Genomic DNA, 12,442 nt, shown 5'->3' on the forward strand with positions numbered 1-12,442 from the left:
ACCATCAAAATGACCAAATACACGTATATTTGAACATTTCCTTGACTACATGACTGAAAAATTGTTTAAAGCTCCATCTACTTGGTTAAAAAATTTGTTAAATACTTGGCTTTAAGGCCATCTAAATTAAAGTTAGAAGAAGCTAGACAAAGAGAAATTGTTCTGAAAAATAAAATTAAATATATAAAAACTAACCAATAGTATTTCGAATACCAAATAATTCGACGTATTTGTTTTTGAAATAACTAAATAGTTTGCATATTTATCAAAAAAAAAACTAAAAAAGTAATTGAAATTACTATTAATTTTACTTGCAATAGTAAAATACTAAACCAAATGTATAATTTATATTTTATTTTATTTAATAAATTTAAACTATAATACTAAACTTTTTAAAAAAAAACTTTTACAAACAAAATTTAAAATACACATTTTTAAAATTTAACTACACCAGCTCCAAGTCAGCTAGCGACTTTTTTTTTAAGTAACTACTAACTACAATTAAAATCAAAGGATCTGCTATATTTTTCATGCTTTGAAAACAATTCATTAAAATCTCGAGTTTTTAAATATATGTAAAACACGAAGGAGCAGATCTTTTATCACAAATTTTCAAAAATTATATTTAATTTAGTTTATAATAATATAGGGAACTCAAAAATTAAAAAACCCAAAATCAAAAAAAATTACTTACTTCAACCTTTCTCCCAGTTATTAGTTTCGTTTTAAACTTGGTTTACGTTTTAGTTTTACTTTGCTATTCTAGAAAATTCCAAAATTCCTTTAGAGTTTATCAGTAAAACCACGTACTTTAAGTATTTTTTTAATTAGTTCGGTCTAATAGTAGATTACGCACCTATAATCCATGATGTTTTCATTTAAATTCAAATTATAACGAATTGAAAGTTTGAAGAAAATATTAATTTAGTTTGTAAATGAAATCCTTTTATAGTATTCTGAAGGGCTCTTAATACGTTTTGAACTTCCAAAATAAATTAATGTACTAAGTTACGTTTAAAAGAACCTTTTGTAACAATTCCAATATATATATATATATAAAACCGTGATAAATAGTAAAACCCACTTATTTTTCAATAAATACATTTCAGATACACAAATTAATTAAATAAAAGTATTTAAATAAGAATTGCTTCACTAAATTATGCATTTGTACTTTAAATAATACCTGATTTTGAAATTATATTAGAATAATTATATTGTTAAACTTCTTTCATTTTTAAAAATGTAGTAGAAAATGAAAGATATTTTAATTAAAACATTTCTTAATTTCTTTATTACCTAAAAATATTTACAATATTTACAAATTTTTATATAGTTTAACTTCTTTCATTTTTAAAAATGTAATTGCTTGACTTAACTAAAGCGTAAAAATTATTAGTTTCAAATGATATTTACAAATCTTATCAACTCTAAAGTCTGTTTGTTTTATTTAAAAAATAGGCTTGTTCACTTTCGATTATTTAAACATTTAACAATTTTTATTTAACTATAATTGGTTATTTAAATAAATACCACTTTTATTCAAATAAATGTTTGGTTGAGTAAAAACACAATTAAATAAGTTAAAATGATATTCTTTTTACCAACGTTTTTTAAATAAATCGGAAAATTTATGGATAAAAATTAATCGACTGCCGAACACTAGAAGCAATTCTAATTTAAATGCGTATATTTAAATAGGAAAAAATGAACGATTCGATCGGAGGCATATCATTAATTTAACGTATTGAACGTAGAGTAAGAGGCTTTTGTAGTAATTACTACCTATATTTGCCTTTCAGAAATCTATTTTAACATATTGAACGCCAAGAAAAGAGGCTTTTGTAGTATTTACTACCTATATTTGCATTTCAGAAATCTATTTTAACATATTGAACGCCAAGAAAAGAGGCTTTTGTAGTATTTACTACCTATATTTACATATTGGAATGTAATTTAACGTATTGAAGGTAGAGTATAGAGATTTTGTAGTATTTACTACCTACATTTGCATTTCAGAAATCTATTTTAACATATTGAACGCCAAGAAAAGAGGCTTTTGTAGTATTTTTCCTCCTATATTTACATATTGGAATGTAATTTAACGTATTGAAGGTAAAGTATAGAGATTTTGTAGTATTTTACTACCTATATTGGCATTTCGGAAGTATATTTTAACGTGTTGAATGTAGAGTATAGAGAGTGTTGTAGTATTTTTCTTCCTACGTGACTACACCGGAAACGTCTCTGTGTTATTCGCTTTAGTAATCAAGCCGACTCTGAACATATGTTTTACTCTTTATTCTACGAGGTTTAAACATACACCATTTCAGTACATTCTTAACTTATTCCATACGCTATTTAAAACACATGCGATAAAGATAACGAGGAAACAAGTTAACTCTGAACATATATGTTATGCTCTATACGTGAAGGATGTTGTAAGCTTAAATTCATAATGGTTAATGTGTAGTATTTTTCTACCTTTTTACATTTTATAGTATTTCTTTATCTATATTTGTATATCGGAAATGTATTTTAACGTATCGAACGTAGAGTAAATTTTTTTATATTTTCTTTATATATTTGCGTATCAGAGTTGTGTGTTGTCGTATTAAAAGAAGAAAAAGGAACTTTTCATAGTGTTATTCTACCTATTTACATATCGGAAATGTATTTATATTTTACCGTATTTAAAATATAGGTAATTGTTTTTATTGGCTTGACTTAAATAAAGCGTGAAAGTTATTAGTTTCAAAATGATATTTACAAATCTTATCCACACAAATTTAATTTAATTTTAATTTTAGTGTTTTATAGTATCTTTCTGACTATATTTGTGTATAAGAATTATATTTTACCGTATTTAAATAGTAATAAAAGCGAATTGAAAGTTTGAAGAAAATATGAATTAAGTTCGTAAATAAAATCCTTTTATTGAAGGACTCTTAATACGTTTCCAACTTGAATAAAATTAAAAACAATAATCTAAGATACCCTTTAAAGTTAAATTCCTTTAGAGTTTATCAGTAAAACCACTTTAAGTATTTTTTCAATCCTTTTACCTATATTTACATATTGGAATTGTTACAAAAGGTTCTTTTAAACGTAACTTAGTACACTAATTAAGTATTTTTAATTTACCATAATTAAAATATAGGTAAGTGGTTTTTATCTTATTTTATACCTACGGAAGCGATAAATAAATTAAAGCAATAAATTTTTGGAGTTTGGAGATGGGTGGAAAAATAAGGCTCTTCGTTTTTCCAACTGCTTTTCTGATGTACCCAAAAATGGACCAAAATAGACCAAAAGTACCCTTAAAACGACCAAAGTCACCATTTTCGGCCCTATGTACCCCATTTCGGACCAAAAGTACCCCAAACTGGACCTATTAGCTTTATTGTAATGTTAAACTCCCATAGAGATTCCCCTAAAAAGAAAAAAAACTTGCGGTCCAATTTTGGGTACAGGAATTATTTCGGAGAGGTAATCCATGTTTTAAATTCAAATTAACCGCGCGCCCGGGCAATCCGCGCCTCCCAGGTAATCCACGCACGCGCGCGCTATCTTCCTGCCTAGGTTATCAAGTATCATACAACTTACATAATTTCCAATTATTTCGTACGATAAAACGCGATCGAGATATTCGTTTTAAGAAATACTCGTGAGATTGGTTCAAGTGTCAAGCATATTTAAGTACTACAATGATATTAAAATGAAGTTTAAAAATATTTCCATTCTACTTTAACAACGAATATTCCATGACGTCAAAACACTCTTAAATTCAAATTAACCGCGTCCCCCGGGGTAATCTGCGCACGCGTCGCCTAGGTTATCAATTTTTACATCATTTCAACTTATTCCGTACGATAAAACTTGATAAGATATACGTTCAAGTATCTTTCGAGATAAGCGTAGATAAATGAACAAGTTGGCCTGGACACAATATGTTGATATACGGGAAAACAAATCGTCGCGAGAAATATCATAAATACATTGACTTTTTGACGATTTTACCCCCATTTCATCCCTTAAATCCCGGATTTCGATCCCGAACCCAAACCCGAACCCGGGACTGACGCCACACCCTCACTTTCCTTCTACTCGCCTATTTTTCACTGAAATATGAGGTCATGAAAAAAAAAACAAGGTGATCGTAGGAGGCTATAGCTTTTTATTCCATTTATTTCAATTGAAAATTAACCACTTGGAATTTCCAAAAACCAAATTAGCTCAAAACATGTGCTTAATTATGCCACCGTCAGCTACGATACACATCATTCTGGGCACGGTAAAGAAGATTTCGAAAAGAGTCTTGAATAATTATTTAATTTCGTAGTGGTACAGTTTTAAATACTAAATGGCAACTTTTTTTAAGAGTAAACGTAAGTAAAAAACAGATGACTTTAGGTCTACGCTTACTCTTCATTTCATTTAAAAATGTCAAATGTTACTTTTTGAAATTATACAGTTTCATGTTATTTCTCGAGGTCATTTTCGAATGTCCTTGAAGACATGGTTCAAAGCTACTTGGACGAGATTGTGGTGATACGCACTTTTCTAATTTAGACCTATAGTTTCTAAACCCAATGGATCGCGAGATAATTTTTTCGCGACCTTGAACCGCGTTTTCAAGGTCATCCAATTTTACAAAACTTTAAGTTTATCTAGCAAATTTCGATTATGTAACACGACTTGTTTTCGAGTTATTAGCGCTTTCTTGCAATTTTCCCTTTTACGACCTTGGTGATTTTGGTAAAATCTTTCTCGACTTCCTATTGGTCAAATCCGATCGGGTTAAAGCTATTAAGACCTAGAATGTGACGGGGAATACTTTTCTAATTGGAACCAACTTTCTAACACTTACGGTTCTCGAGATAATCTTTGGATGACCTTTAAGACATGGCTAAAGGTCATCTACATTTTCATAGTAGATTTTCACCCTACACATTCTATGCGACCTGAAAATTTCAAATTCGTACCTAAAACAGTTTTTGAGATATTCGCCCTGGTTCATTTTTTAGTGGACACCCTAAAGGTATATCTACTCTGATACCTATCGTCATTCCCTTACTGAAATGGTGGATAAAAGAATCCAAAATAGGGTAGATCTAATTTTGACTTAAATAAAAATCTGGAAATTACCTGTGGCATAAATCCGATCAGTGCGGATCTTTTTCTGGTTGGTAGATCTGCGATTGGCCTACCAAACAGTCGCACCTCGCCGCTGTCCAAAGGCAGACGTCCATTGATGATTTTCAATAGTGTCGTCTTGCCGCAACCACTGGGGCCCAACAAAGCGTAACTAGAACAAACAAACAAACAAACCCTTGAATACCATTTGTATATTTAATTAAATAACAAATAAGGTTTGTGTAAAAAGGTAACACGAAGAATATATTTGGAATTAATTATTATTTTATGTTGTGCCATAGCGAGTTGCCATAAGCAAAATTAGCGCCCTGATAACCAAAATAACATGAAATATTAAAAGTTTATTACCGATACAGAGCAGATTTTAAATTTTTTCGTCCAATTATTTTGCCGATAAGTCATATTTCGGGTTTCCTCTAATAATGACTTAACTGTTCACCGAGCTGTTCACGTCCTTTTGTACGACAACCGACAATAATCATTCTAAAAGCCACAGAACCCAATTTAAATTTTCAAAGAAAGCCTTTTTAAGTAGCATTCAGCTTTGTTTATTGGACAGTCTTTGAGAACTATCAACGGATATTTGCTAAATTTTATAGAAACTTTGTCAGTAACCGAAGAGAAATGTAAGCCTGAAAAAGTCGCCGCGAAGTGAACAGAAAATTATTCGGTCCAGTGTCAAGAAGTTAAATCGGTTTTCTGCCAAACTAGTCCTTCACGAATTTGTAATGTTATATTGTTATGCCCATAAAACAGCAATTAACGGCATAAAACCATTGTGATTGTAAGTGCAAAATCTGGCAATCGACAGTTAATTAAACAGCAACTAACACCAAAAAATTTTTTATGAGTAGTACAGTAGAAAAACCCATAACCCACAGCAAGAATCCATACCTCTACTTGGAATGCTTATCGCGGCAGATTTTCGTCTCGATGTGGCTGATGGTTTTTTTGACGTCACTATGTTAACTTAACAAACAACGACGTGAGAGGGGAGCGCGTGGAAAGGGGAGTTTTTCTCTTGGAGGCGGGGCTATAGCCGTCAAAGTGATCTTACCACACGTGATACGGCAGGATAAACATTCCAAGTAGAGGTATGGATTCCTGTCCAGAGTGTTGAAAACCGCAGTCAACGTTAAATACACAGCGTGACAATTGTAACTAAATGATCAATTATGAAACAGCAAGTAACGCTATAACAACATTTTGATTGTTATTAAACTATCTAGCAATCAACTGTTAATAAAACAGCAACTAATACCATATAAGTCGTAAATACGTTATTGAAACATAATGTATAGCCGTTAATTTAACAAGTACTTGTTATAAGAACTAGCAACATACTATAAAAAAAGGATTTCCATTTTCAATAAAACCGTAAATTCTGCTGCTACTTAAACAGAGTAATGAAACTGTTTTATAAACAGCACTTTACTAGCTGTTTTATTAACATCGTTTTTTTTATGTGTAACTTTTTTTGTTTTTGTTCACAGAAGACACTTCGGAATATAGTATAGATGGTTTTTATCGTACCCCAGAGTTAAGCACAGGGATTTCGAAGTTGCAAAATTGAGTATATACTGCTGGGACCAAACCTAAGAACATAAACAATTTGGCAAGCCAAAATATACCTCTCCTCGGAAAAATTGTCCCTAGTGGTATTAATTTCTCGAGATAACCCTTTAAGATATATCTCCGCAATTTAGAGTTATTTGTTAAAAATGTTATCCCAGTTCTATCCTGCCCGGTATAGAATTTTAATTATAATTAAAATAATTGAGACGAAACGACCAATTTTAATTTATTCAGAATATCATAAGTTAAGTAGTTACAGCAGTGAGTTAGACGTACTATAACAATGCACAATTGGATTAAACCCTTTTTACAGTACAAGTTTATCAGTTGAATATAATACAAAGCAAATTTTAATGCAAAAATATCTACAGAGGGTATTACAACGACCGTTCGCTTTTTAGTTTATAATTTTAACGGAATCGGGCCGGTTTTAATTAAACGATAGTTTATCGAAATTTTGTTAAAAGAATATTCCCTAAGGCCGCGCGATAAATTTACGAGAATAATTTCCCGTAGCCGTTAAATTGAAAATTTATTTGATTCGGGATTGCCAGAACTGTAATGTTGCGGGCGAGTTATTAGAAATAAAATGGCAACCAGAATTATGCAAAATTATAAATGTTTATTTTTGTTCAGAACAGTCTATGGAACGTTCTAGATTTAACTTTCATCAATAACCCAACAATATATATCCCTCCTACGTAATTGTACAGAACTGGTACTCAAGTGTCTAAGACTAGATTTGTCTTAGTTCATCGTGATTGAAAAATAAACCAAAACACACACTTAAGTAAATATCATAAATTATACTGAGGTACTTTGAATTTAGTTAAAATTACTAACTATAAACTCTTGTCTTAATTAACAGCTGAGAGCTGTTCGCTACTAATTACTTCCAATCTACTTAATCAGCCTCACAGGTTGAGTTGATAATTTCTAGGGTATAATTAGGTTATTCCAATACAAAAAATAATAACAATCAATTTTATCTTACAGCTGACTTGAGTTAGTTCACAATTATTTTAACACTTTCAGTCTTAAACACGCACTGTTCATACACTTAAGTCCATTCACTCACGTTCCAAACGTGAAACACAATTTAACTCTTTTCTTGACCGAAGACCGAACATACTAATTAAAACCGCAAAGTTACCTCATAACTTTTGACCGACACCAGGACCCCGTCCTGTAGTAGTTCTTCTGACACCCAAGAACTAAGAAAGACTAAATCGTGTAAATTGACCGCAACGGCCTTATATACGTTTATTTTGTATTTTTTAACCCGCCGAGATTTGACTAAAGTTCGAAAAATTGAAGAGGTTATATTTTTTACCCGGTTTGATTGATAATTCTCCACACGGTGGCGCTATATTATTACTTTGATATAGTTTCCGCGGAAGTTTTGAATAATTATCCTTTTTCTTAGCGTTATTAAAAGGTAAAAAACCCGCCTTATCATAATGGTTTCTTTACTTTTTATTTTCCAAAAGGAAGTCAATGGCTCGGCGGTAAAATATCTGCATTGTAACTTTGCGACCCGAGTTCAATTCCTGAACACGGTCAAATAAATTAAAATACTCAGATATTGAATTAAATATAATATTAATATAATTTAGAAATATTTAATTAAATATAAGATTAATATAATTTATAAATATTTAATTAAATATAAGCTTAATATAATTTATAAATATTTCATTAAATATAAGATTAATATAATATATAAATATTTCATTAAATATAAGATTAATATAATTTATAAAAATTTAAAATGATGTAGAATAAATTATAGTACCTAACGTTTTAACTTTGTAAATGACATTCGCCAAAGCTGTTTTTTAGAAAAACACCGTAACTTAACAAGCGTTGGTGGCTGAGTGGTTAGAGTAAATCTCTTGCACGAGGCAGACCCGGGTTCGATTCCCGGCCGGCGCCAATAATTCGCAAATTGATACTAAGACGAATACCATGAACAATTTTTGGAAACCCTGCCATTGGACGTTGAGAGGTAGCATTACACTCAGCACTCGGTCCGTCCCAAAGTCAGTTAGAAGAAGTTGGAGAGAAAACGCCCATACAATCACAACAGACTCAACACGAACTCAACATGCACAACCATCAAAACACAAACACGACAAACTCAACACTCACAACCGTCATAACACGAACTCAACATTCACAACCTACGCATAAACATTACAAAAGCGTAATACACCGAACCGTCACGACGGTGAGCGAAAAAACACCATCCAAACCAAACCGCAAATGCATCCGTTAATGCTCACCGTCACACGGTGGTTTTGCCAACCCTTTGAGAAACTGCGAACGCAGAAATTTCGAGAATTTGCGTACGCAATGATTAACCTTTGCACGAATAATGCGAACGCGTTCGCAGGACAGACAGACACGGTGATTGTATAACCCCTCCTAGGGGACTTTGTCCCCTCGGAGAGGTAAAAAGTCAAACCTACTACTACATTTAATGCGAACTTCGGCCCTTTTTTTGTCTAAATGAACTGCACTACTTTGGAATATAGTATAGATGGTTTACAAATTTAAATAAAGCGGCATTTTCGCCTAATTTTTTCGAATCTGAAAGTAAAACTAAACCTCTAGACCGCAGCTTTAAACTGATTAACAATGTACAACATTTAATGTTTTGTAGTATGTTTACGGTTATTAGACATTTTATATCTATAAAAAGTTAACAAATTAAAACCCTTAAAAATTAATATATGTTTCAAATTTTCTATTTTTCCGATTTGCGGAAATTTTTCCGCATTTTATTTCTCCGGCAAATTAACAAAACTATTTTTGACAATCTTTCTAAATTAAAATAACTTTTTCTCAGAGTGTAATTTTTCTTAAAAATATAATTTAGTATAGGGTCTATAAAAAAATCTAATTTAGCTGTAGCAAAGATAATTTAGATCTCGTACGCAACTTTCCAATTAACGGTTTTGTAACGGAGCGATCACTCACTTCTGTGATTTCGAATCTACGGTACGAGCTCTATATAACCTTTGGCTGTAGTCTCACAAAAATCTAAGGCTTGGCGAATAGAACTTTTAGCCTATCGAGACGAATATCGAAAACCCAAAAATTACCTAATCGAATACCGAGACGTTTAGTAGTTTTCGAACCAAATACCGAATAGTTAGGCTTAATACAAATACTACCTTATCGAATATTAGTCGAATAAAAGGTCTAATAGTAAAAAAATGTAAATTTTAATATCTAAATAGTATAACTGAAATATTTAATGACGTGACGTAAATTTGAAAATAAAACTATCTGTACACACAAAAAAAGTATTTGCTCAGTGCCAATTGATCAATGACGTACGTTCTTTTATATAGATATGCCTATTCTTTTCATACGCCAAGTGAGAGTTCTACCACAGAATTTTCTTCCTCCATAACAGGTTTTGGCTTCACTTTCCCCATAGACAGCTTTGCGGTGGCACAGGCCGATTGGGGATGCGGAAATAAAAGTCTACATTTTCCGAAAATTCACCGAATATTTTCCGAAGGTTCACCGAATATTAACCAAATAATAAAAACTGAATAATAGAAATGTTTTTCGATATTCGATCAAATACCAAAAGAGGCGTGAATCGAATATCGAGACAAATAAATTTTCGATTAATTCGGTTATTCGCTCAGCCTTGAAAATTCCAAAATCGTGAAATACCGAACACAGAAGTGTTTTTTCTTTATTAAAACAAGCCAATTTGTATACACCTATATTAAAGGGTGGGTAAAAATGCCGACCCACATACCAAAATTTGAATTTATATGAGAGACCAATAAGAAACTGCTATTTCGTTACAAGTCGTCTGAAACCATGGATTAACAATAACTCACGCCATCCAGGACAAAATTCTCAAAAAATATAGGGCTACCTTTTAGAAATATAGGCCTACCCTCAGAAATATACGGCTACCTTTTAGAAATATAGGTCTACCTTCTTTAAAAATATAGACCTACCTTCAGAAATATAGGCCTACCTTGTTTAAAAATATAGGCCTACCTTGTTTAAAAATATAGGCCTACCTTCAGAAATATAGGCCTACCTTGTTTAAAAATATAGGCCTACCTTGTTTTAAAATATAGGCCTACCTAATTGTTTACAAATATAGGCCTACCTTGTTTAAAAATATAGGCCTACCGTGTTTAAAAATATAGGCCTACCTTCTTTACAAATATGGGGTTGTCTTTTCGGTCGCTCAAAGCGACACATCGCAAAATCTCAGAATATAATACACTATAGTAGTATTCTACTATAGTGTCACTATTTAAGGATAAATTGTTGCAGAAGTATATAATATTCACAAAGTCTTCATCTCCGAGGCTGCACTCGAAAATAACGGAGGTGTACAATATTACAAAATGAAATTTAAAATTTACTGTTAATTGTACTTTATATTTCTCGTGTCTAGAACAGGTTTTTAGTTGCAGCCTCGCTACCTTTACAGGAAAAAATACCTGTAATTTTACAGAAATTTTCCTGGTAATATTGTACCCTCGGAGATGAAGACTTTTGTGAATATTATATACTTCTGCAACAATTTATCCTTAAATAGTGCCACTATAGTAGAATCCTACTATGGTTTATTATATTCTGAGATTTTGCGACCGAAAAGACAACCCCATAATTTTAAACAAGGTAGGCCTATATTTTTAAACAAGGTAGGCCTATATTTCTGAAGGTAGGTCTATATTTTTAAAGAAGGTAGACCTATATTTCTAAAAGGTAGCCCTATATTTCTGAACGTAGGCTTATATTTTAAAAGAAGGTAGGCCTATATTTCTAAAAGGTAGCCCTATATTTTTTGAGAATTTTGTCCTGGATGGCGTTCTCTTCGAAAATAAGTTTGACTCAAACACCATCGGTCCTAGCGGGCGAAATCAGAACTAGGCCTAAGCGGAAACGATTCAATTCGGCGAGCAGACGGGCAGTTTGTTTGGCGCCGCGAAATCTAATGCATTTTTTTGCATCGCGTTTCTGTTTTTAGTGCTTAAAATGTTTTCATCGGGTAAATGTTTTTTAAGTAATAATACATTTTTATTAATGTAAAACTAATTACTATTTACCTATGCGATATAAAATTTACGACTTAAACAATGACAAATCCTATTAAATTCCGAATAAAATAATCTGCGGACCAATTTTACTGACAATCGCCATTTTTACAAACCATATTAAAATACCATAGTGTCGATTTCAGACACGAGATGGCGTTACTATTTCCGGATTTGAATCGTTTTTGGGGCGGAAAGTGGGGATTGTAGGACTGTAAGGGGGGGGGGGGGAGAGTTTGTAGCAAACGTATTTTTGGCTGGCAATGATAGTTCTATGTATATCCATGCTGAAACGCAGACGATTTTAAAGCGAAAATGCGAAACAACGCGAGACAGGAAAATCGAGTAGTTTTAAATATTTTATATTATTATTTATAGGCCTATAATTGTTTTAAACTATAGGTTTCCCGTCTCTAAACCCGAAACACTCTCAAAATGGATTAGTGCCATCAACCGTGATAACTGGCATCCATCAGAGAACGATTTTGTTTGTAGTGACCATTTTTTTACACGCGAATATAGAAATATTCAATGGAAAACTGAGACTGGTACCCAACGCAATTCCAACTGAGAATTTATTTCATGTGGAAGTAGAATATTCAAAGCATATCTCTCAAACAACTGAC

The 12,442-nt window shown here is 31.9% G+C and overlaps 1 protein-coding gene across 1 annotated transcript in view; it reads right to left on the bottom strand.

The window, feature by feature from the left end:
* LOC149956053 (ABC transporter G family member 20-like) overlaps nt 1–12,442 on the bottom strand; it is a 75,933-nt gene that overhangs the window by 34,477 nt on the left and 29,014 nt on the right. The window contains exon 4 of the mRNA XM_090166749.1: nt 5,149–5,308. Coding sequence (XP_090022875.1) covers nt 5,149–5,308 — 160 coding nt within the window. The remainder of the gene's footprint in view (nt 1–5,148; nt 5,309–12,442) is intronic.

Source organism: Leiobunum rupestre, chromosome 2 (genome assembly GCF_980474605.1).
Source record: "Leiobunum rupestre chromosome 2, qqLeiRupe1.1.hap1, whole genome shotgun sequence".
Classification (NCBI taxonomy): domain Eukaryota; kingdom Metazoa; phylum Arthropoda; class Arachnida; order Opiliones; family Sclerosomatidae; genus Leiobunum; species Leiobunum rupestre.